At 38.6% G+C, this 24,766-nt stretch overlaps 1 protein-coding gene across 11 annotated transcripts in view; it reads left to right on the top strand.

The window, feature by feature from the left end:
• LOC102938434 (golgin subfamily B member 1) overlaps positions 1-24,766 on the top strand; it is a 65,528-nt gene that overhangs the window by 722 nt on the left and 40,040 nt on the right. For 4 of the 11 annotated variants that reach the window (XM_043550049.1, XM_043550050.1, XM_043550046.1 and 1 more), the window contains exons 2-14: positions 5,626-5,683; positions 7,118-7,261; positions 8,550-8,699; positions 11,892-12,014; positions 12,624-12,791; positions 13,222-13,407; positions 15,253-15,375; positions 15,621-15,734; positions 18,759-19,080; positions 19,467-19,576; positions 19,971-20,088; positions 20,865-20,956; positions 22,017-22,167. In XM_043550049.1, coding sequence (XP_043405984.1) covers positions 5,639-5,683; positions 7,118-7,261; positions 8,550-8,699; positions 11,892-12,014; positions 12,624-12,791; positions 13,222-13,407; positions 15,253-15,375; positions 15,621-15,734; positions 18,759-19,080; positions 19,467-19,576; positions 19,971-20,088; positions 20,865-20,956; positions 22,017-22,167 — 1,846 coding nt within the window. In that variant the 5' untranslated portion in view covers positions 5,626-5,638. Of the gene's footprint in view, positions 1-5,451; positions 5,684-7,117; positions 7,262-8,549; positions 8,700-11,891; positions 12,015-12,623; positions 12,792-13,221; positions 13,408-15,252; positions 15,376-15,620; positions 15,735-18,758; positions 19,081-19,466; positions 19,583-19,970; positions 20,089-20,864; positions 20,957-22,016; positions 22,169-24,766 lie in introns of those variants that run through there. The other 7 variants (XM_043550044.1, XM_043550043.1, XM_043550045.1 and 4 more) reach the window with 6 other exon arrangements.

Below are 24,766 nucleotides of genomic sequence, written 5' to 3'. Positions count from 1 at the left end.
CGCAGGTGAGCGGGGCCCGGATTCTCCCCCTCCCCCCCCGGTGCGGCTCGCAGGTGAGCGGGGCCCGGATTCTCCCCCTCCCCCCCCGGTGCGGCTCGCAGGTGAGCGGGGCCCGGATTTCCCCTCCCCCTCGGTGCGGCTCGCAGGTGAGCGGGGCCCGGATTCCCCCCCCCCTCGGTGCGGCTCGCAGGTGAGCGGCATCGGGTCCCTGACCGGCCTGGGCGCAGCTGGGGCGGGGGGTGACTCCTCCTCAGCCGGGTCCGGCCCGGCCTGCGGGGAGGGACGGAGATCGGGCTCCCATTGTCTGCAGCCAGGCCCCGTCCGCCCCCAAGGACTTAGTGGCTGGGCCGGCGGCAGCACTCGGCGGTGCCCGCTAGTCTCCTGGATCCTGATGATAACTCGGGACGCTCTTGTTGCGTTGCTCCGTGGCGCCCTGGCAGGGCAAGAGACTGGCCAGTGCTGGGACACGTGACTTCAGTACGCCCTGGGTTCACACCGCCATTGGGGAAGGGGAAACCCGGTTGGGAAAGGAGGGCCACTGTAGTGTAGCTGTTGCCTTGGTTATAGGCTCAGGCTAGAGCTGCAGTGGGCTCCCAGGACTGTGGTGTAGTCATGATTGAACAGGAAATATTCAGGAAAGATGTGTAATCCATTGCATCTGCATTCCTGGGGCATCTCACAAAAAAGGGCATGCCCAGTGTAGCATGGGGGAAGGAAGCATTGGAGATATTGAGGGAAAGGAGACGGCAAGTGGAATTTCTCTTAGATTAAAACTTAAGTAAATTATAAAGCTGCATATGTTGGAGAGTCTCAGAGTCTGTCCGGTAATGGCTTTAAACAGTGCAGAAATTGGACTAAATTCAAGTCTTTGCAAGTGTGATTTGTTAGTCACACAAAAAGAAATCGGAGAAAGCAGAAAAAACACCAAATCTGTGTTCTTTCTAGTGGAAGCTGAGGATCTAAAGAAGAATTTATAGATGAGTGGAGATAGTTGGCTTTCAGATTATAGAGTGGAGTGGTGCCCGTTTGAGGATTTTGTTCTCTCATACCATACACACACTCCAGAATTATAATTAAGGCTACATCTTTGTCATGGAAAACTTAAGGGGAAGCCAGGGTGAAAATGGGAGAAGTTAGAAAAATGTATTTCTATTCACATGCTCTGGTGTCCACTCAATATGTTTCTATTTTTAATTAAAGGGACACTTCAACATGGAACTTTGCCAAGGGTTTAAAAGACAAGAAAGTAAAAGTTACATATAATTCCAGGCACTTCACACCCACCTGAATTCCACTGTAGCTTTACAGTTATATTTTCTTATTTTTTGAAAAAGGTCTTTCTTCCCTGCTGCTTTGTGAAAATCCTGTGTGGACAATGAAAGTGAAGTTACTATAGAGGAGAAGTAATGAAACTAACTACCAAGTGCTTTAAACTTCATACTGCGAACAAAGTGTTTTCTAATTTTTCAGTTATATTTATTTAGGGTGTACTTGCAACTTGTAGTAGGCTTGAAGTCAGATAAACATGTGTAGGCCAAAAGGACCAGTTTGAATAATTATCTCCCCTATTTACAAATAGTCAGCCTACTTGTCATTCCTAGTTTATGACCCTTCTTTCAGAATAGTAAAAGTTATGCAAAACAGTCAAAAATAACTTGAGATTAAAACATCACTGTTTCTCTTCATAAGCTTGTGTTCTGGGACTGAAAACTTAAATACCCTTAGGTTGACTGCTTTTGTTTGTTCTTAGCCTAAGGTTGAACTGTTCAGTCTGACACCCTATTAGTTTTAATATTAGGTATTAGTTTTAATACATTAAAGACAATTTTGTAGTGTTTTTAATATAGTGTCCAGTTTTTTTTGAGCATCTGATTTTCCATGACCATTCTCAATGAGGACAAAAGCCATTTGGTATTTGTGGAGAAATCTTGACTTACAGATAACATTTGTTTCATAACAAACATACAGCACAGCTTTCCATTAACTGAGCATATTTAAGGATGGAGCTCCAGATGTATGGAAACGTGCTGTGTTTCTGGTGCCCTACACGCTCAAATACATGTGTTTAATTACTCCATGTGTGTTAATGTAAGAAATAAAAGAAGGTACTCAGTAATGTAGAATGCACCATACACACAAATATCTGAGTTACCTTTTGCTGTAGGTTTCATAACCTTGAGTTTGCTGACTTCACTTTTATTCTCAACCACAATGTTGTCTTTTAACATAGTTTTTTTGGCATCAGACACAAAGTGGAGGAATAACTGCCCAAGCAGGCAACATCAAATTTAGGATTCACTGAATGTAGAGAGGATGGAAGCAAGATAATGCTATGGCAATGAACAAACTATTAAAAGTGTATATTTCCCCCTAAATTTACACATATCAAGTACAAAATAAAGGATATTTTACATTAAAAACCACTTAGTAGGGTCGGTCTTACAAATTCCACCATTGTACATAGTGTGCCCCTTTGCCCTCACTGGTGAATGGGGAGAACTACCATTCACATCTAGGGTTGGGGTAGAAAGAAGTACCTTTTAGGGCATCCTTCTTTGCCATCCCCATACTTATGGAAGAGGGTCAGAGAGAAGCACATAATTCCCTGACAGCCCCTTGAGGACAATTAAATGACTACTCATGCATATAAAGCTATTTCTGTAAGTGATATTTAGGGTTGGGGCAATTTTACAAATACATAAGCGACACTATCCACATGCGTACAGCACGTGAGTGTTTGTAGGAGTGGGACCCTCGTTAGCAATCATTTCTGCTCCTCCCTTTCGTGGTGTATTACAGTAACCACTCAATTCGGGCCGTACTGCTTCCATGGCTCAGTGGAGACCAACATGATGTCCCAGAGGCTGTACGGAGGCACAGGGCCTCTGTAGTTTCTCCCAACATCTGTTAAGGTTTTGCGGGCTTTCCCCAATTTTCCATGGTGGAGAAGAGGTTTTCCTGGCACAGTGGAAATTGGTACATAGTGCTGTTAAAACAAAGATGTTGTCAAAGCAGAGTGCATGAGGTGAGGCAATAAGGACTGAGATGGATGCTGTACTGGGGCTGTGCAGAGATTTGAAAATGAGTGTGAGGAGTTTGGAATTGATATGGAAAGAGAGAGGAAATCAGAACTTTCATAACTTCAGGAATGGTCATTAAGAACATTGGGGCCTATAGATAATTAATGTTCTACGTAGCAGACAGGCATTTGCTGGTTAAGTTCACATCTGAAAAATGCACGCATGGTAAACGAAGTGGAGCTCCATTTAACTTCTTTGGAAGGAGAAAGAATTGAGTTGTGTTTGCCAGGATTTGATTCCTAAGGGTTCAGTTCTTATAAACTTGATGCTTATACTCCTAAAAACCATTTCTTCTGGCTGATTTAAGAAAAACAACTCCCATCAGTATCTCCCAGTTGACTTGATAGGTAAAGAGAGTCCAATGCAGGTGTGCTGCCCAACTTGTTTTTGGTACGCTTGCCCTTCCTGAAAGCTCCTTAATTAACATCCGTAATGTAAATAATATGTCAAAAGTATTGGTCAGGGTGTCCAAGGGGATGTGGTATGTAGTGAATTAAACTTGCTGCATCAGCTAATGTTTGTTGGGTTCTAAAGCATTTACAAGTACAAAAAATTTACACACAGCCCCAAGCTACACTGAACCAGATTCTGCCTTCATTATACCCTTTCATTTTACTAGGAATGCATAGGTATTATTGATGGCAAAATTGGGTCTTGTGACTCAAGAGGGATGCAGGAAGGAGAGTTTAAAAAAAGAAAAAAGTAACGATATCCACATCCAGGTCCCTCTGTGATTCATAGGTTTTTAAAGCCAGAAGAGACTGTTATGTTTCCTGCATAACACTCTGATCCCTGCTTCTAGCTCAGCAGTGGTAAATGCTCAGCTTTAATAACAGTCTGTGCTCTCATTCTTCATTTCCTTTCAGATAAAGTATGTGCCAGCATTTTTAATAAACTGATCTGCTGAATTCAGAAGCACAGCTGTTCTGCTGTGCTTTTACTGAAACCTATACATGCAGATTTGAAAAGGCAAATTACATTCCATTGAAAAGTGTTGCTTGTGGGACAGGTGACTGAACAGATGCTGTTTGGCTTCTCATTTGTTGTTGCAACTTGAAGACTGGCCAAAGTCAGAAGTACAGCAAGATGTGTGTAGTATTCTTAATGCAGGCCATCAAACCAAATGTGATAAATTATAGCACAGGCCTCTCTTGAAGAGTTAACTAAATTCTGTCAGATGAGCCAGACGTTCTTAGTACTGCGGTACATATAAGTTTACATTTGAGCTGCCTGTACTGTGGGATTAGCTTTCATGTACATGCTGACAAAATGGATCTGATAGGAAACTTGCTTTAGAAAGATGTGATTAAATTCAGGAAGGCCTGTTCTTGCAATGTGTGGCAGAGCCATTAGTGTGAGTAACTCCTGCATCAAGGGGAGAAACATTTCAAAGGCCTTGAAATGTTTGAAATAGAGGAGCCCCAAAGCTGCATCCTATTAAGTTGGCTACTAAATTTAAAAATTACTTATAATGTGGGTATCAGGCTCTTTGAAAGCTTGTGTTTAGGTCTGAACCAGAGAGGTGCTGAGCACCTGCAATTCCTAGTTAGTGCCCTTCTCAAGATTTAGGCCCTTAGGCATATGAGTAGGAGATGATCAGTTGTTGTACAGTGTGATGTGCCATAGTCAAGGCTACGATTTAGTTAGTCATGGGTATTTTTAGTAAAAGTCATGGACAGGTCATGGGCAAAAAAAAAAAAATTCATGGACCGTGACCTGTCCATGATAGGAGGGTACAAGGGGCCAGCGGCACCAGCTCCTGAGGGCTGCAGACAGTGGTTGTGCCGGCTGGCTAGCCGTGGACTGCAGCTGTTCTGGCCAGCCGGGGACCGCTGCCTGGGGCTGTGGTTTTTCCGGCCGGCTGGAGCAGCGACTGCTGTGGCTGTCCCCAGGGTCCACCTGAACAGCTGGCCCCCGAGCCAGCTGTGTGGCCAGCCTGGGGTAAGCCACACTGGCCCCTGCAGAAGTCATGGAGGTCGCAGAAAGCCACAATGTCTTTATTTTTTGTGCACAGCAATCTGTTCATTCTGTAGAAATATGAATTGGAATAATATTTGTCATACTGCAGAGGCAAATACAGCATGAGTCTAAGGTCAGGTTATATGATAGCAAACTGAGTACAGTCTGTACCTTTTATTTGTAGGTGGAAATAGCACTAGTGCCAAAAAAGTACTTTAAGGCACTTACATTTTTAAGATTGTCTTTTTCAGTTTAATTTCCAAAAATATTTGGAATGATAATGTTGGTACTTTACGGCGGTTTCCCTGTCTGCAGAAGTAACATAATGTACAAAATAATTAAACAGCACTTTCTTCATAATCAATAGCAACTCGTGATGTGACTTGGGTGTCAAAGTTCCTATCAGGTTTCAGCAAATGGTTTTTTTTTTTTTTTTTTTTAAACAATATTAAATTAGCTGGAATTATCTTGAACTGAAAGGTCTGGAGAAAAAAATACCAGAAAACAAGTCTGTTATGTATATAGTTTTCTAAGTGGTACTGATATTCATTGCAATATAATTGTATTTCCTTATTCCTTCTCACAGCCATCTTGAAACTATGTGGAAATGGGGCACTGGAGATGATTCATCCCCTAAAGCAGTAGTAAGTATTTTAAAAAACAAAACAAAGCAAAAACTTTGTAAGTGCTGACTTTTTAAAAAAACTTGTGAATTTTAAAAATTTCAGTTCAAGATGTGGTAATAAGTATTTGCTTTTTTGCAAGGGCTGTTGTTTAACTTGCTTAACCTGTTCTTCTAAGATAGTTACTAAAGGTAATGGTGGCTTCAATGCTCCCAGTCCAATTAGCTTTAATCCTCAGAGTCTAGCCACAACTACACTGCTCACTTTCGACGTGTTCATCTTGAGTTAAGAAAAGATCAGCAGAAGCCATGTAAACATTAAATTAATCCCTTTTTGCAGGCTAGCACTTGGCTGTATATATCATTAGTTGCATTAACACCAGCAGAGAACCTCAAGAATTAAAATCATGCTGACTATTTAACCATCAATATTAGATTTAAAATGCATGACTCTTGGGGCTTTGGATTATTTTTGCCATTTTCAAGATTATTTTATTTAATGGTACGAATCTTATAGCTTGTAATGGGAAGAGTTTTTCTTTCTTCTGCTGAAACTACTGCCAGGTATCTAAAATTAGGCAACATTCAGTGAAACTATTAATCTCTTCTAGTAATGGGTAAAAATCTCTGTGTATCACTTCTCATCCCTCTATACAAGAAAAGTTTCTAAAAACAACACAAATGGATTTGTAAAGTAACTAGTGCTGTAATTTTGTGCCAACTCTTTTTTTTTTTTTTTAAACAATTTTTTGTGGTGAGAGGGAGGAGAAATGCCTCTTTTCTCCCCTTACTTTTTTTAAGTTTTTCAGCTTGTTCTGTTGTTTTAAAAGGGTAGGGTGGTGTGGATTCCTTGGATATTTTCAAGAACTCTCCCTTGAGCCTTGTCCTGACAGGTGCATGCGTTCCACCCAGAGCCTAGATTTCTGCCGCCAAGCCTTCTTTTGGCAAGTGATCACGCTTCAGTTGAGGTGGCTTCTAATTTTGCAGTGGAATTGACTGGAAATGAGAGATTTTATTGTTTATGGTGGCACCTACAATGTGCTAGCTGCTTTCCAGGCAGACAAAAAGGGGCAGTCTCTGCTCCAAGGAGTTCAGAATGTAAAGACAGCCACACATAGAGTAATGGAAGGGGAAGAACAAACAGGGGTTTCTTTATCATGTCAGGTTATAACAGCATAGTGTCCCCACTGTATTGTAGTACAGTTTAATTTGCACTGAAGGGAACAATCTGTGTTACAGAGATTTCAGTTACCAGGGTTTCATTTCAGTGCTGCTTCTGTAACTCATATTTGACAAATTATCCTGAAGCTGTCTAGACAGTATGTTTAAGTTTTAAAAATACTACCCTCTGCCTAAATTTGATTGGGTTGGCTGAAAAGCGGATGACTGTGATTTGTGCACAGCCAGCTCTGTCTGCACCATTTTGTCTGATCAAAAGTATACTTAATGTCTGTAGGCTCATGGCTCGCAAGATGCAGCAAACATGTCGGTGGCTGATTTGACTGAACAGCTGACACGTACTGAACAGCTGGTAACGCAGCTCAAAGAACTTATCAGAGAGAAGGATAATGAACTTCGGAATAGAGATCATCGGTTAAAGGTACTGTGTGTACACATCAATGTGACTGACTGTTCAGCTACAGAAGAAAATGAACTGCAGTCATGTTTTCTTGGGTGAATAAGCTGTTTTCCTAAAAACAGGCTTAAGAGTCAGTTATATCAATATTAGGGACTAAGGAAGCAGTGATCACAGTTTGCAGGTCCATGGGGATACATTACAGCTTCCTACCAATTTACCTCCTGTTTCCAGAATTGTAACCAGCTTTGAGTATTACATAGGCAATCTCCAAGAAAGAACAGATGCTCTTGATAAATGTGGGGGACTATTATCAGTTGCAAACTGAAGGTTGTGCAAAGCTGGACAGGGACTTTTTCCTCCTTTTAGGTTAATATTGTCCAAAATATTGTTTCGCATTTGGTTAGAATGCAGACTTATCCCAGACTGAGCTGCTTTAGATAAAAAAATTACTTTTCCCTCCAAATTTCTTTCAATCATAATTTCTGTATTCGTTATGGTACTGCATGTCACCCTTGATTTTTGGCCACAGTAAATGGAAGGAATTTATACTAGATGCCCTATAGACTGTTGAGGGATTTTCACCATTAACTTCTTTGATTAGAGCTCATATTTGTAGTGAGTTCTTGAAAGATATGTTTTCACCCTTCTGTTTTAATGGGACATTTTCATGTTAGTCTAAAAATAAGTTTCAAAAGATGGCCTTATACAAAACCTAATATTGAACAAATATTTTTTTGTTAAAGCAAATCAAACCAAACTATTTTTAATGAAACATTCCACTGCAGTGTTGTGAATCTAAATGTAGCTGACCAGAGGCACAAATGATCAAGTGACCAGCATTCATAATATCAGTGTAGTATTTAGTTTGTCATCAAGGAAGTGGAGCACCTCATCCCAGTTACATTGTCCCAGCTGAGTAAAAAGCTGAGATAGGGTAAGCTGAGTCACCTGCCTTACAAAAATAGGGCCATTTAGGTGTCTGCAGTCAGGCATCTGAAAATTAAGGCACTCCAAATCACTATGTACTTTTGAAGGTTTAGGCCTTGAAGTAGTATTACTAAGAAAGGAAAGGAAAATTTCTTTAATATATAATTTTTAGTGTGACGCTGCCCCTTAAGTTTCAATACCTGTGAGTATCATAGTAGCCCAGTGCAGACACTTTGCAGTAATGAAAGGAATTTTATCCAACTGCTTTATAGTTGCAGGGCTTCTGGGCAGGAAGTTAAAATGTCCTTGTGGAGGTAGGAGTTCTTGGTAAGTGTTTTAGATTTATGATGTTATATATATATATATACTCTGATGTTGGTAGGAAGAAAAAGAAGCTTCTGAAGCCAAGCTTTCAAAAGTAAAGCTGCAGAACAAAGCCAAGGTAACATCACTGACCTCACAACTGGAAGAACTTAAGAAGCAATTATCAGGATCAGAAGGACAAGAGAAAAAAGCAGAGCAAAAAAAGAGAGTGAGTTTGTCCTTCCACTTTTAAAGTTAGACTTCAGTTTACCACGATCCTGTAATCAGATCTGCATGGGTGGACCTGATTTTAAAATCCAGGATCTGAGATGAACTAGTTGGGTCAAATTAAGGCTTTGTGTGTATGTATGTGTGTGTTTTCTATCCATCTTGTATATTCATCCACCCATCCACTTTTTTATAGCTTTTTACAAAAGTTAAGAAGTGTTTCCATGGACATTCCATTCAAAATGTAATGGAAACTATTTTTAAAGGAATAATGATTCCCTTTGGATGTTTGCACCCCACGTTTTCCTCCATCTTGCTAACACATGAGAACTAGAAAAGGAAACTGGTTAGAAAGTAACTAGAGCTGTCAAGCATTTAAAAAAATTAATTGCGATTAATCGTGCAATTAAAACATTAATTGTGATTAATCACGCTGTTAATAATAGAATACCATTTATTTCAATATTATTCACATTTTCAAATATATTGATTTCAGTTACAACATAGAATACAAAGTGTACAGTGCTCACTTTACATTTATTTTTTATTAGAAATATTTGTACCTTAAAAAAACAAAAGAAATAGTATTTTTCAGTTCACCTAATACAAGTACTGTAATGCAATCTCTCTATCATGAAAGTTGAACTTACAAATATGTACAGAAAACCCCCTGCATTCAAAAACAAAACAATGTAAAATTTTAGAGCCTACAAGTCCATTCAGCCCAATTGCTTAGACAAACAAGTTTGGTTACAATTTGCAGGAGATGATGTTGCCCGTGTCTTGTTTACAGTGTCACCTGAAAGTGAGAACAGGCATTCACAAGGCACTGTTGTAGCTGGCATAGCACGATATTTATGTGCCAGATACGCTAAAGATTCATATGTCCCTTCAGGCTTCAACCACCATTCCAGAGGACGTGTCCATGCTGATGATGGGTTTTGCTCAATAAAGATCCAAAACAGAGGGGACTGACATGTTCATTTTTATCATCTGAGTCAGATGCCATCAGCAGAAGATTGATATTCTTTTTTGGTAGTTCAGGTTCTGTAGTTTTCGCATTGGAGTGTTGCTCTTTTAAAACTTCTGAAAGCATGCTCCGCACCTCGTCCCTCTCAGATATTGGAAGGCACTTCAGATTCTTAAATCTTGGGTCGAGTGCTATAGCTGTTTTTAGAAATCTCACATTAGTACCTTCTTTGCGTTTTGTCAAATCTGCTGTGAAAGTGTTCTTAAAACAAACATGTGGTGGGTCAGCATCCGAGACTGCTATAACAGGAAATATATGGCAGAATGCGGATAAAACAGAGCAGGAGACATACTATTCTTCCCCAAGGAGTTCAGTCACAAATTTAATTAACACACTATTTTTTTAACGAACATCATCAGCATGGAAACATGGTGGTCGAAGCATGAAGGGACATACAAATGTTTAGCATATCTGGCACTTAAATACATTACAACACTGGCTACAAAAACGCCATGCGAATGCCTGTTCTCACTTTTAGGTGGCATTGTAAATAAGAAGCAGGCAGCAATATCTCCTATAAATGTAAACTAACTTGTTTGTCTTAGCGATTGGCTGTACAGGAAGTAGGGCTGAGTGGACTTGTTAGGCTATAAAGCCACGGTTCTTAAACTGTGGTTTGGGATCCCAGAGATGATGATGACCCCATTTTAATGGGGTTGCCAGGGCTGGCATTACACTTGCTGGGGCTTTGGGCCCCCCAGACTGGGGCGGTGGGGCTTGGGCTTTGGCCCTCCCACCCGGAGTGGCAGGGCTCAGGCAGGTTCAGGCTTTGGTCCCCCCTCCTGGGGTTGTGTAGTAATTTTTGTTGTCAGAAGGGGGTCACGGTGCAATGAAGTTTGAGAACCGCTGCTCTAAAGTTTTACATTGTTTTGTTTTTGAGTGCAGTTACATAGCAAAAAAAAAAAAAAATCTACATTTGTAAGTTATACTTTCAGGATAAAGAGATTGCACTACAGTACTTATATGAGGTGAATTGAAAAATACTATTTATTTTGTTTATCATTTTTACAGTGCAAATATTTGTAATAAAAAATAATATAAAGTGAGTGCTGTACACTCTGTATTCTATGTTTTAGAAACTAATATATGTGCAAATGTAGAAAACATCCAAAATATTTAATAAATTTAAATTGGTATTTTATTGTTTAACAGTGCAATTAATTGTGATTCATTTTTTGAGTTAATCATGTGAGTTAACTGTAATTAATTGACAGCCCTAAAAATAACTACTTGCAAAAGTGAAGGGGACTAGTCAGTTTTTATTATCCAAGGCCAAATGTGAAAAATATACAAATGGCAAATTAAAATAGATAAGAATCTTTCATTTCAGTAATTGAAGTTTTATCATAAACGGGTTTAAAAATGTTTTTGAAAATATCAGTATTTCTTTAAAACAGCATGATGTTTGACACATTAGTACAATTGTACATGCAGCTTGTAAAAGAATTGATTAATACTTTAATCTTTATAGTTTTTTTGTTTTAGAAAACTGTGCTGATATTGGACATAATTTTAAAGGGCTAATAGATTTTATGCATGTCTTCCAAAGCATATGGTGGTTGGTAATTTAACAGTTAACTTACTAATACAGTTGTGATCTGTGATGAAGATCACTGGTCCTTGCTTGGAAAGCATGTAATTAGGTTGTCAGATTTGTAGATGCACGTTTTGTGATTGTAAATTGTAAATAATTTATACAAATTTGTTATCTAGTACATTTTTTTTTAACAGAATTCCAGGTAGTAATGTTTCAGTTCAGGATAGTTTGATATATACTCTAAAAAATAACCCCTTTCCCCTTCTCTCCATCCCTTTCATTTTCTCGCTATGTGGGTTGTGCTTGCCAGGAGAAATGTGTGGACTTTTTTTTTTTTTTTTTTTTTTTTTTACAGGATAATGCATGTCCATCCAGCATATGTGGTCAGCATGATATACTTTAAATTTTGAAGGTTTTGCACAGACTTGACATAAATTCTGTGGCTTCTTTGTTTAGTATTTTGTTGGAACATTAAAAATACGGGGGTCCTGAGAGGAACTCTGAAATGTGCAGTAGTATTTCATAAGTAGAATGACAATTTGCCTTCCAGTATTGTCTGAATTAGAGGAGTTGTGGAAATCTTTTATTTTGCCTTTAGAGGCTAAAATCTCTCTCTTTCCATATAGGTATCTAGAGATGGTGACCAGGAAAATGCTGCAGCTAACCGTGGGAAATTATTAGTACTTAGAAGGAGGGTTGAAGAACTAGAATTCCAGAACACACACACAAATGAAGAACTACAAAAAAAGGTAGGATCTTATGTGATGTTAACGAGGGGTTTTCATCTACTCAGTGTAGAATTACTTTTAAAGACTGAACAGATGTGTTGTGAAAATAGCCTGTAAAGATATCAGTAGAGGCTAAATGCCAGATCCTGCCCCATTGAAGGAAATGGAAGTTTTGCCATTCCTTTTATTGGTGAGGAGTCAGGCCTTAAATTTGTTGTTGCTGTAGTTTACAAATAGTTGGAATTGGGAGCGCTGTGAATAGGGATAATGGTAGCTTGCCAACTCTCTGATTTTGTCTCAAAATGCCGCCTGACTTCTGTTTTCTTTGTGGCCTATTTTTTTTTTGGCAACAACGGGAGTAAATGTAAACAAGTGATGGCTTTCCCCAGACTGTAGCTGTGCTGTACAGAGGCCTTGTCTGTGAACATTTCCGTTGGCTATGGAGAGCTGCAGGAATGCTGATTGTGCAGAAATTGCATGGCTAATAGGGCCAATACCAGGCTCAATATTTATACCATTGCAGTCAAAATTTGATCATGTCAGAAACTTGACTTTCATGGTCTCAGTAACCTGGAAGAGGGTGGGTGATAGACCTGTAAGTTACAAGTATAGCTATCTTTTCATTCCCAGATTGCCGAATTGGAGGCCCAGCATCAGCGAGGGGCTGAAATGGATGCCATGCTTGCAGAGAAGGAAAAGAAACTAGCTGAAAAAGAAGCCTATATCATTGATTTGCAGCTAGCATGTGACTCAAGCAACGTTGCCAAAGAAACATTTACCCCTAGTGAAGAATTAAAGGTATACCGTTAGTATATGTTTATGTTAATGGCATCTGAAGTGGCGAATCTGCATAGACCTATATGGGTTTTCCTCCACCCCCAGATGCGAGAGTCAAAGGATCCTGTTCCATTATACTAGGGAGCATACCCCTATGTCTTGCACCATTGCTTAGATGAATAAAAGTCCTATTCTGATGAGTTCCAGTTAAGTTGATGAATTTTTATTTGTACATAACTTTTTTCCAGTCCAACTTGCAAAAACATCTTGAAATAATTCTTAGTAATATTTTGGAATGAGCTAGCAAATTTCACTGACAACATAAAACAAAAGTTGAAATCTAAATCTAAGCTAGCTTTAGCTTTGTAGAGGCTAATGAATTCACGATGCTGTCATTTATTTTTAGCCCAGGTTACATTTCTCTAATTGTCTTATATCTTGCACTCCAAAGAATCAGCTGTCTGTGAAAGAGTCTTCACTGCAGAGCATGCAGATTCTAGTTCAGAGCCTTACCAAGAAGGTTGAAGATAGCGAAGAAAGATGTAGCCTACTCCAGGAACAGATTGAGAGTCTTAAAAACCTTCAGAGCAAAGAGAGAGATCACTTCCAGGAAAGAGAAGCCATGTATATAGAAAATGTAGGTGAACAAATTGTAAATTCATTGGTGTTTAGAGTTGATACAGTGGATGTGCCAGTTACCACTATATCTCAACAATTAACTTACATCTGCAGTTCTCGATTTTTTTGAAGATCCCTTCAACAGTGATCTAGATGGTAATTAGAGCTTATGTAACAGTGAATTAGAAAACAGTTTTTAGTGTTCTGTGGGTGGCTTGTGTCACTGAAATGAATGGGGATTTAAACATGCTGGGAAGAGGAAATCTAATGGATAACGATGATGATGATATGAGTTGAACTGAGCTAAAATCGAAAAGCTACTTGTCCCTCTTTGCCTGCCCTCCCAAAATTTACCACCAAAATGTGTACGTCATGACAAATAGTGTCATCCTATTACTGTAACCCTTGTCCTCTTTGTCATCCCTTCTTTTAGTTGTTTAGACCCTAGCCTAAAGGCATGTCTAAAACTAGCTATTCAGAGCAGGGACTCCCCTTTTTATTTGTTCTTTGAAGTACCTTGAGCACAATTAAATAAAACTAGTGCTTTTTTTCCTGCTTCATTTGATCAAAGCAGCTTTCTTGTTCAGCTGCTAAAGGAGCTGCATAGAGTTATAAAAGAACTTAGCTAGAACTGAGACAGCTGATTAACTAAGGGGAGAATGGGCAAGAGAGTCTTGAAGTGCCTTAAAGATGTGAAAGTGAAAGAGCAAATCAGTATTCAAGTAGTAGTAACAATTGTGTCCATTCCTGTATGGTGCTGAATACCTTCAACTCCCACTGAGATCAGCTCGCTGATTTCTGTAGGAGATGAGTTTGCTGAGCACCTCCAAGATTAAGCCCTTATATTGGTAAAGTATTTTCCATCCCAGTACTCCCAAAGTGCTTTACGGACTATATTTATATATTAATTTACCCACATCAGAAATGCTGATTTTCACCACAGAGGTCACTGCAGCCGTTTAATGGCCTGCAGCACCGCTAATCATTTTGGGACAGGAAATTAGGAATAATATATCCAGGTGAAATTACAGAAGGTATTCTGACAGGTTTCAGAGTAACAGCCGTGTTAGTCTGTATTCGCAAAAAGAAAAGGAGGACTTGTGGCACCTTAGAGACTAACCAATTTATTTGAGCATGAGCTTTCGTGAGCTACAGCTCACTTCATGGGATGCATACTGTGGAAATCGCAGAAGACATTATATACACAGACACCATGAAACAATACCTCCTCCCACCCCACTCTCCTTTCTGAAGACGCAGAATGTAATTATTCAAATAAAAATCTAGCTGGGACACTGGAGGTAACGTGACTGTTCATCTTAAAAAGAAAATGTTTTTTTTAAAATATTCATTAACGGTTAGGCCGCTGTGGTTTTGTATCTATTCCTGACAAAACTTGTGAGGTAACCAGGAAAGACAAGTTTGGAAATGTAAAACAAGTAGTTAAGAGGGAGGTAGCTGTCCTACATGGCTTCAATTTGGGAAGGGTTGGGAGAGCCAGGATAGAAGTGGCTAAAGGTCAGGCATGTGTATATGTGGTCAGGCATGTGTAGAGGTGAAAGATTAAACAATCGTAAGGGAAACAACCAAGGCAAGAGGGTCAAGATGTGTGAGGCCAAACAAAAGCAGATACTTTCATTATATTTGTAATGGTCATTCACTACACTGTGATATACCCTCGGGGCAAAATTCTACCCTTACTAATGCTAGATTTACACTGGTGTAACTGAGAATGGAATCTGGTCCTTGGAATGGTCAATACTAGTACTGGTAGTATTGGTAGTATTTTTTTTAATGATGCTGTCATGCATGTATGTGTACTTTAGATGTTGTTTCAAACTTAGTTTTTATCATTTGTTTTCAGATACGCATGTTTCAGAATATTATCCAGGAAAAGGAAAAGGAACTGGTTGGACAAGCCCAGAAACATGAGCAAGAGCTCTTTAAATTAATTGCTAAATCTGATGCCAGTGCTGATCTAGAACAGGTATGCTGGCAATGGGAACTAACTGACTTGCTTTGATTTGGGCAGCTCTGCAGGAGTATAGGCAAGGAAGAAAATGCAGGTTATAGGTAATGCACTTCTGTGAGGAACAGCTCAAGTGATATTTTGGGAAGATGGAAGAAATGCCTCTTTATATATAGAAAAAAAAGAAATATATGTATAAAAAAGGAAATATATTTCTTTTTTTTCTTTCCTGTAAAATGTAATTCCTTTATTTCCCTGGCTAGTTACTAAAGGCGTTGAAGCAGAAGCTACATGAAAAGGAGGAAGTCATGCTGGGTAGGACACAGGTGATAGTCATGCTGCAGAAAGAACTGGATGGCAAGGACCAGCTGCTGAAAGTAAGGAACTGTACATGGAGTGTTTATAGTCTAGTCAATTAATGAATTAAAAACCAAGTTCTTTGATTTTATTTATTCTGATTTATACATACAGCAATGGGCAGGCACACTTTATGTGGGTTCCATTTGTTAAAAACACAGTAATCATTTGTACCAACAAGTATAAATACAAACCAGAAAATAACAAGCTGAAAATATAACAAAAAATCAGCCCTTCCTTCATCCTTCCTCCCCCAAATACTCCATCCCACTCACAAACACCAGCCCTTAGCTTGCCCCTATCCCCTCAGAAGCCTGGAAGAAGAGGAGGGTTTTACAGTATGCCCTTAAAGTCAACAGATTGGGGTTATTTCAGGTCAAAGAGGGAGGAGTGAATTGCAAAACTGAGGGCCTCTCCATCAGAATGCCCAGTTAGCAGCCCTCTTTTAAAGGGAAAGGATTCCAGCTTGAGCTTTTCTCTTGTTTGCAACTATAATAGCAAACTAGATTGTAGGCTTTCCAAGGAAAAGATACTTTGTCTTTCTTTGTGTATATACAGTGCCTCCTCCTAGAAAGGAACCCAGACCCTGACTGGGGCCGTTGAGTGCTACTGCAATAGAAACAAACATCATGGGGTGGGGACAGGAAAGTTAGGTAAGATTATCGCAGGCCAAAACCAACACCTTAAATTTTATCCAGAAACCAATAGGAGCAGCTAGTGCAAGTCCTGGAGCACTGGGCTAAGTGCTTTTTCCAGGAAATTTCACTTAATTAGGTGGGCTGCCACACTTTCCATCAGTTTCAATGGTTTTGAGGATATAGAATGTGTTGCAGTAGATTGATCCTGAGGTGACACAAATATGGATCATCATAGCAAGGTCAGAATTGGCCAGATGTAGATTGAAAAATGTGGCTTGATTACTGCTGCTATATAATTAATCAAATAAAATTTCTCCCTATTGCAATTTCAAGGTTTGTGGAACAGGAACGGAAACTGACTAACCCTTTGTCATTGTTTCTATTTTGAAGTTTTCACCTTATGGAATACTTCATGGAGTATTTTTTAGTTTTAACATAATTTTTAAAAAAAAGGCTTATACTTGATAATATTTTATGGAGTCAGTGTGCTGCAGTTCTGTTTAACAAATCACCGTAAAGCTTGTTGAATACCAGTATAATCTCATGGCATTTAAAGAAACCTGGGGAAAATATTTGCATACACAAGAAGAGAGCTGGGAAAACACCACTTACCTACTTACATCTGAAAATTTTCTAGATTAAAATACTTGTTGGGGACTGCAGAACATTTATTTAAAGTGTTCTTTAACAGACTAAAGTGAATGCTGTTGATGCAGGCAGAAAGCTGTCAATCTTTCGCATGCTTTATACTTTTGTTACCAACTGCATAATTATTGGAACGGCATCTTCTAAGGACTTTCCAGAGTCATGAATACAGATACACATCCTTCATTGAATCTACATGCACCGAGAGCACTTGATGGACTATTATTATCTAAGAAAGATATTTTTTCTAGCAGTTTCTACTCTGGTAATCAAAATTATCATTGGGTATGTATGCCAGGATCTCCCTTGTGATTTTGATACACACTGACTGCGTTGTCTGCTATATCTCTGATGGAAAATTTCAGCAGTTTAAGATGGAATAATCACTGGGGGGGCCAAGAGTTGGGTGCGTGTGAAGGTTTCCACCAGTGATTATTTCATCTTAAGCAAGTTAACTTTTCCATCTTGCTTTCCATTCATGCTATCCTATTTGCTTTCCTAATTCTCAGATATACACAATGGGCTGTTAGTTTCCTGTCCCAAACATTCTAGATCAAGGACTACCGGACGGTGCATAGTCTAGAGCTCATTACAAAAGTACTTGTTTTTATATAGGTGTCTAATTTGTGCTGGCTATTCATTTATAAATATATTCTGCAGTCTTGCTCTGCCTCAGGCAGCTAATGTGAAACTACTAAAAACAAAATGAGAAAGCAGTTCTCAAACTGGGGGTTGGGACTTCAAAGTGGGTCGCAACTCTGTTTTAATGGGATTGCCAGGGCTGGCTTTAGACTTGCTGGAGCCCAGGGCCCAAGGCCCACCACCCTGGGCGGCGGGGCTCAGGTTACAAGTGCCCCCCCCACCCGCTGGGGCGGCATTTTTCCTCTTCCCGCCCTCCTCCCCTTCCCCCCCCCCCCGTTTTCCCGGACTTGGATGGGCTTAGGCTTCGGTCCCCCCCTCCTGGGGTCATGTAGTAATTTTTGTTATCAGAAGGGGGTCGCGGTGCAATGAAGTTTGATAACCCCTGGACTAGATAATGTGGGGGAAAGACCAGACGGGTGGGTTATAAATGACTTAGGCCTGGGCTACACTGGGGGGGGTTCGAACTAAGATACGCAAGTTCTGCTACGCTATTCGCGTAGCTGAAGTCAAAGCATCTTAGTTCGAGTTACCTGGCTGTCCTCATGGTGGCGAGTCGACCACGGTGGCTCCCCCATCGACTCCGCTTACTCCTCCTGCCGAGGTGGAGTACCGGCGTCGATTCAGGGATCGATTTATCACGTCTAGATGAGATGCGATAAATCGATCCCTGATAGATCGATCGCTACCCGCCGATCTAGCGGGTAGTGAAGACGTACCCTTAGACTTTTCCTATCTCTATTTTCCTGAGTAAGAACTTTAGAAGGGGACTGTAGCCAGGTATTGTCAACTTCTTTTATTTTTGGTCTTCAGAACTCAGCAGCGTATGATATGTGGTTTTTCCAGACGACCTTTTCCCTTTTTTTTTTCCCTTTCTTATTTATAAAGGGACATTTCCTCCTACGGAACCAGTCAGGATGTAGTTAGCACTAGAGCAGTGCACACCCTCCAGTGTATCTTCAGGCTATTGCTAGGGAGTTCAGACCTTAGAGATATGTGACAGAGCCTTATGCTGCCAGTTGACCAGCCCTGAGAGTGATCTTTTTAAAGTGTGTTGCATGTGCAGAGGAGCAGATAGGGGTATATCTAGAAAATCTGAAACAATTTTCTTTTTTAATACAGGAAATTAATGAAAACTTGAAACGTCTTCAATCAGAGAAGGAGAACCTCCAATCTAAACTGGATGCTGAGAAACATGTAATGAGAGCCCAGCTAAGAGACATGATGGAGAAACATGAACTTGAAATGATGAAGGTCCAGGAGAAACATAATGCTGAAGTGCATGAGATCCAAGAGAAGCATGAAACTGAGCTGCAAGAGAAAGACCAAGCCCTGCTGCAGCTTCAGAAACAAGTGGCAGAATTAAGAAATAATGGACAGAGTAACTCAGAACAAGCTATAGATGTAGATACTGTAACTGAACAAAAGATGGAACAGCTAGAAGGTATTGCATCAAAGCGTAACTTTTATATTTGAAAAGCTTCCTTGTCACTCCACTGTATACTGTGTGCCAAATTCAGACCTAGTATAAACTGGGTACAGCTTCACTGACTTTAGTGGAGGAGTTGTTGTTTTAATTACTTGGGAGATTCTTAGATGCTATGTAGAAGAGGACCCTAAAAATAAACTTGATACATTCATTACATTACATCTAAATTTGGCCTAGCATTTTTAAGCAATCTCTTTTCCCTACTAGATATGACTACAGCACAGACATTTTTGCAGGCGTAGCCGAGTAAATAGAACATGCCAAATCCTGAAATATATTTTGTAATTACATTGATCCTTTTACTAGAATTCTAAATGATGATTGTTGTCTTTGTTTGCTAGCTCAAGTGAAGTTGAAAACAGAAGAGGCCAGCAAATCTGAAGCTAAATTCCTTAAAATGAAGGCTTGGTCTAAATCAAAAATCAAACAGCTGGAGGATGAACTGAAAAGTGTACATGTAACATTTTTAATTTAACATTATATGCCTATTTTACAATGGGTTGTGATTGTAGATTTGGTTAAAAAACTAAAATGTAGTGTAAAAGGTCCACTAAGTGGGGTTCTAGAAAATACCTAAAATATGAATAGAAAAGGACTGTTCCTGAATTCAAAACGTTTGTACAAGGGAATGTTCTAATAAGTAGTGTAATAGTCTGTAACTTAAACACAAAGGAAAAGGTCTACCAGTTTTCAGTAACCTATTGCACTTGACTATTTTAGAAATATTGTTACTCAAAATCTTATTTAAAAAAAAGTTAAAGAAATTATTGTATTAGCTTTGTTTTTTATCTTGATTTTGGCATTTCAGTACATTTCACGGAAATTAACAATGTTTCTCTTTATAGTTATCATCAAAGAATGATGACATATCTGCCTTAAACAACTGTATCTCAGAATTAGAAATTGAAAAGAAAGAACTACAGTCAAAACTGAAAGCGTTTTCTGAACTCCGAACTCAAAATGGTAAATAATCAATGAAGCGATAGTACTGTTTTTTTTGTTTTACTCTGTCATCTTGGATTTTGAACTGATGACTTGTAATAAAATAAAGACAATGAGTTTTCTTGTCTTTGTTATGGTAACGTTTCAAAGGAAGACAACTTGGCAGCTTTAAAATTGAAATACACTGCATAATGGCAGTTTGTTTATTTATTCTGCTTTATTCTACAGAGATTACAAAATTAAATTTTCTTAATGAAATTCAGAATAGCAGCAAGGGATACAGCGACATATATTTCAGATACTTACTGTGTAAGCTTCCCCCCTAAGTACCGCCTGTGTATTATACCTGAGTCCTTGACACACACACACTTTTGGAGTTGGCCTCTCTGAGCAGAAAGTATCACTGAAGCAAACTGTTCTGTGGTTTTCTGTGATGTAGACAAGGCACTGAACATGGATTCAGGAGATCTGAGTTTAGATTCCAGCTCTGCTCCAGTTTGACATTGGGCAATTCACTTTATATCTCTGTGCCTCAGTTCCCCAGCTATAAAATGGGGATAATAGTGCTTCCCTTTGTAGTTTTGAGTGTCACTGATGTAGATTTAAAACATTGACAGTATTAATAATAATCTGAGTTAATTTTGTAGGGAGATAGACTGCAAAGCCCATCATTGATATCTTCTAAGCCAAATGATTCTGTGGTCTCAGTTTGGGCTTCTACTCTTTCTTTAGGTATTTGCTGGTTTACCATGTTATTTTGGCATCAAATAATGAAGCCAATTCATTTGTTTTTGCAGAAGAACTGCTGGCCAAGCTGGAAGTCTACGAAGAGCAGCAGCGAAAATTGCAGGCTGATCTCGAACAAGTTACAAAGAGGGCAGCTTCACAGGTTTTCTATTCAAAGTTGATTCATGTGAATTGTTGATTAGCTTCACAGTGCTAACTGTAGCCTTCGTAACAGTATTATTGGAAACTTGAATTTGAGTTAAAATTAAATTTACTAGCATACAGAATTGAGACCCCAGTTATGATTCATTCAGCTAAAAAGCCTCTAGGTTTTAAATTGTTTTGAAAGTGCTATTGAGTTCCTGCATATGTAGAAAATCCATGTAATTTTCAACAGTTTAGTGTTCATCTAATTACAGATAACTCAAGAGATGTCAGCACAGTGCTATTTAATGTAAAAAACAAATTGATATAATCAACTAATAAATCTTCTTTCCATCACAGATATATAGATTCAGACATAAAAGTGAGAGGGAGGGGGTACTTTAGACATGTCTGCTAAATAGCCCCTGAGAATGATGGATATTGTTTGTTAATCCTGGTATCTGTACAACCAGCAGAGCAGGCTGAAAAACATAACTGTATTTTGCAAAAAATTCAAAGGAAATTAATTTTTTTGTTCTAAAATTTTAATGGCAAAATTTTGAAACTATTTTTAAATATTTTCCCCATAAACTTTATTTTGGTGAGGGAACAAAAAACCTTCACTTTTTTTACTGTGTGTGATTTAGGGGGGAAAAAGGTGTGAGTGTATTTTTCCTGTTTTTAAAAAAAAAAAAAAAAGAAAAGAAAATGTTTAATTTCAAAAAGTGAGCAATTTTGACCACAATGAAGTCTTTCAATGGAAATGTTTGTTCTGGTCAATAAGCCATTTTTGTTGAAAAAACTTTTCAGTAAAACAAAAAAAAACAACCTTTGACCACCACTGACAAGCAGCTTTGGCGCTTTTTTTTTTAACGATCAACTTGCAAGGTCTTCTGTTCACGTGGTCTTTAATGTTAAAGAAAATTATCTACTTTATTTGTTGGTCTTAGTTGTATTTATTGTTTATGTAAAGCTGTATGTGAAGCGCAGAGGTGAAACTTCTGTTCCTGAATAGTTTACAATCTAACTCTTACGTTTATTTTGGTAAAAGTTATTTTCATGTCCACCTTCTCTTGTAGGCCAGTGAATCGGGCAGTGTGGATGAGTTTCAGAGTCAGCTTTTGGAGTGGCAGGAGATTGTACCAGAATCAGAGGAGGTGCATGACCAAGTCAGAGAGGAGAAATCTGCCATAGCCCTGAGGATGGCACAGATTGAAGAAGAGAGAGAAGGTGAATTGAAGTATTTAAGATGAAACTAGATCGTTATGCCAGCATAGCAGGTATTACAAATCTGCTGTGTTTGTGCAGTTCAGACAAAATTGAGATCTTTCCTCCATGTCTCACTTCTGTAGTCAAGTGAGATCTATGCAGCTAGTGAAGTTAGCAGAATTTTTTGGTTACTGTAATTCAGTTTGTATGTTGGATTGTTTCCTTGACTCTATCTGTTTCATACATTCATCACTTTACATCATGTTTATTGGTGGATGTTTTATTCTGTTAGCTTTTGCAATCTGAGCTTCTTATCTTTGGGGTCATTTATTGGATTTGTTTCAGAAGCTTAATGTCTGCATTTGAGTTATCGATGAAAATGGCGGCTGCTTGCCTCAAATTAGAGGAGAAGATGTGAGGAGTTGTAGCATTGTTTAAAATTTGGTGATGGGATCAAAGGTTATGCTTTGGCAAAATATACATGAAATTCGGAGCTTCTCTGTAAATGTCAATAACCAGCAAGATTTTAAAAAGATTTTGAGATGTACTAACAAATATGCCATTGATACTGACCAGACAAATGGAACTGGCAACAGATTGCTAGTTTAAAATGTTAAATATATCAAAACCAACATTACAGGTGATCTGAGATTTTTATGGTCACCAATGATGGTAAAAAAATTTTTTAAAGTCTTTTCTGTTTGAAAAATCAAACTTATGAAAAAGTCTACGTATTAGATTTCAGACTAATTTTTATTCCCCTCCTTCCCCCATGGCAGTTTACCTTAACATCTTTCCTCTTCAGTATCAGAATGCGGATTGAAGGCACAAAGGTTAATGTGCACCATCTATAAATAAAATAAATCCAGTTAATTAATTTGCATAGGCTTTTGTTAATCTGTAGCTTAAATGTTTTTGAGACTCAGCTGATGGATATCAAAAAAGTTGATTCTGTAAGTCCCAAAATCTTTAAGAGCTATTTCTCTTCTCTGTGAGAGATTTATACACGTAACTCGTTGGGCATTGAGAAGATAATAAACCCTCTTAATTTTAAGTACTACTTATCTCATGAGTGTTGTCAACAGGTCCTTATGCAATAATATTAACAGTTGTAAAACTTCATCCGTGTCCAGTTAGTGTTTAATTTTGCAGTTTTTCCCCCTTGGGATATGCATGACCTTTCTGTTTCTTTTTTTCTGCCGTTACACCTGATGAGCCCTCAACGTCCCTTCCCCCTCCACTCCTACCCTACACTGCGATTTGGTCAGCCACTGAGAACATAGTTTCCCATCAGTTTTGTGCATGCAGGTTCCAGCCGTGACAACCTGTAATGTACTGTTGCTGTTTTCCTCTGTAGACCTTTCTTTGGAGGAAATCGCCAACAGTACCTTATAACAGCTGCTGTTGGTGGTATGTGGTTTTTAATAATACATGTAACAAATGCTGGTTTTTAAACTTGTTTTCCTCTTGCAGTGCCTATTTCTTTGTTTATATTAACAGAATCATCTTTCTTCATTCTCCTTTGTGTTAATAGCTGACTCCATATTTACCTTGTAACCTAGTTTAAAGAAAAACTGCACAACTTGCAGTGATTAATTTTCATAAATAGCTAAGAATCAAATTCTGACCTCTCTCTTTTTTTAGAGATTACGTAAAAAAATTCTAATGGGAATAGGTTGGTGGGTTTTTTTGTTTTGTTTTATGTAAAACAAAAAAACACCCCACACCTTGAATATTCCCTCCACCAAAGGACAAAACTTGGAATAAATGTTTACTAAATATGACTATATATTTGAATAGTATCTTTCAAAGCCCTTTGCAGAGATCCTTGTCACTGCATTGGTAACTCCAGAGAATGGGACTATGGTGGCTTTCGCTGGAGGTTGCCATTTTAGGCCCCTGTCTTGTAATAGGGTGTACTAGCATAAACCCCTGTATTAGGTGCAGTGGGGAGCTGCATGAGTATAGAGCTCCATGCTGTTGGATCCAGTTGCAGATTTGAGATCATTATGATGCTTAATATTAGAATACTGATGCAGGCTGAACACTTATGCAAGTAACTATGCTCATATTATTCATAGTTCTATTAATGACAGTGTCTCTGTGCGAGGAAAATTGTATATAAATGTTTGCAAGATCAAATCATGAGGCTGAAACGATCAGCTTTTCTATTAGAAGTAATTGCAGATCAGATTTTCAATGCGACATAATCTGACTTTAGAAAACTATTAACAACAATTGTTAATATAGTTGTTAAATTAACCAGAAATGTTGTAATAAAATTATACAATTTACCTGATAGCTCTAAAATCCTCCAATTTCTGGTGCTTTGTAATGGGGAAAGTCATTAGTAATTTTGCTATTGATATAATTTCTTAAGTGATAAGTAGGGCTGTCTATTAATCGCAGTTAACTTACGTGGTTAACTAAAAAAAAATAATTGTGATAAAAAAATTAAGCGTGATTAATTGCAATTTTAGTAGCATGTTAAACAATAGTATACCAACTGAAATGTATTACATATTTTTGGATGATTTTCTACGTTTTCAAATGTATTGAATTCAGTTACAACACAGAATACAAAGTGTACAGTGCTCACTTTATATTATTTTTGATTACA

Source organism: Chelonia mydas, chromosome 6, assembly GCF_015237465.2.
Source record: "Chelonia mydas isolate rCheMyd1 chromosome 6, rCheMyd1.pri.v2, whole genome shotgun sequence".
NCBI lineage: Eukaryota > Metazoa > Chordata > Testudines > Cheloniidae > Chelonia > Chelonia mydas.
This window is presented reverse-complemented; position numbering and strand designations above follow the sequence as displayed.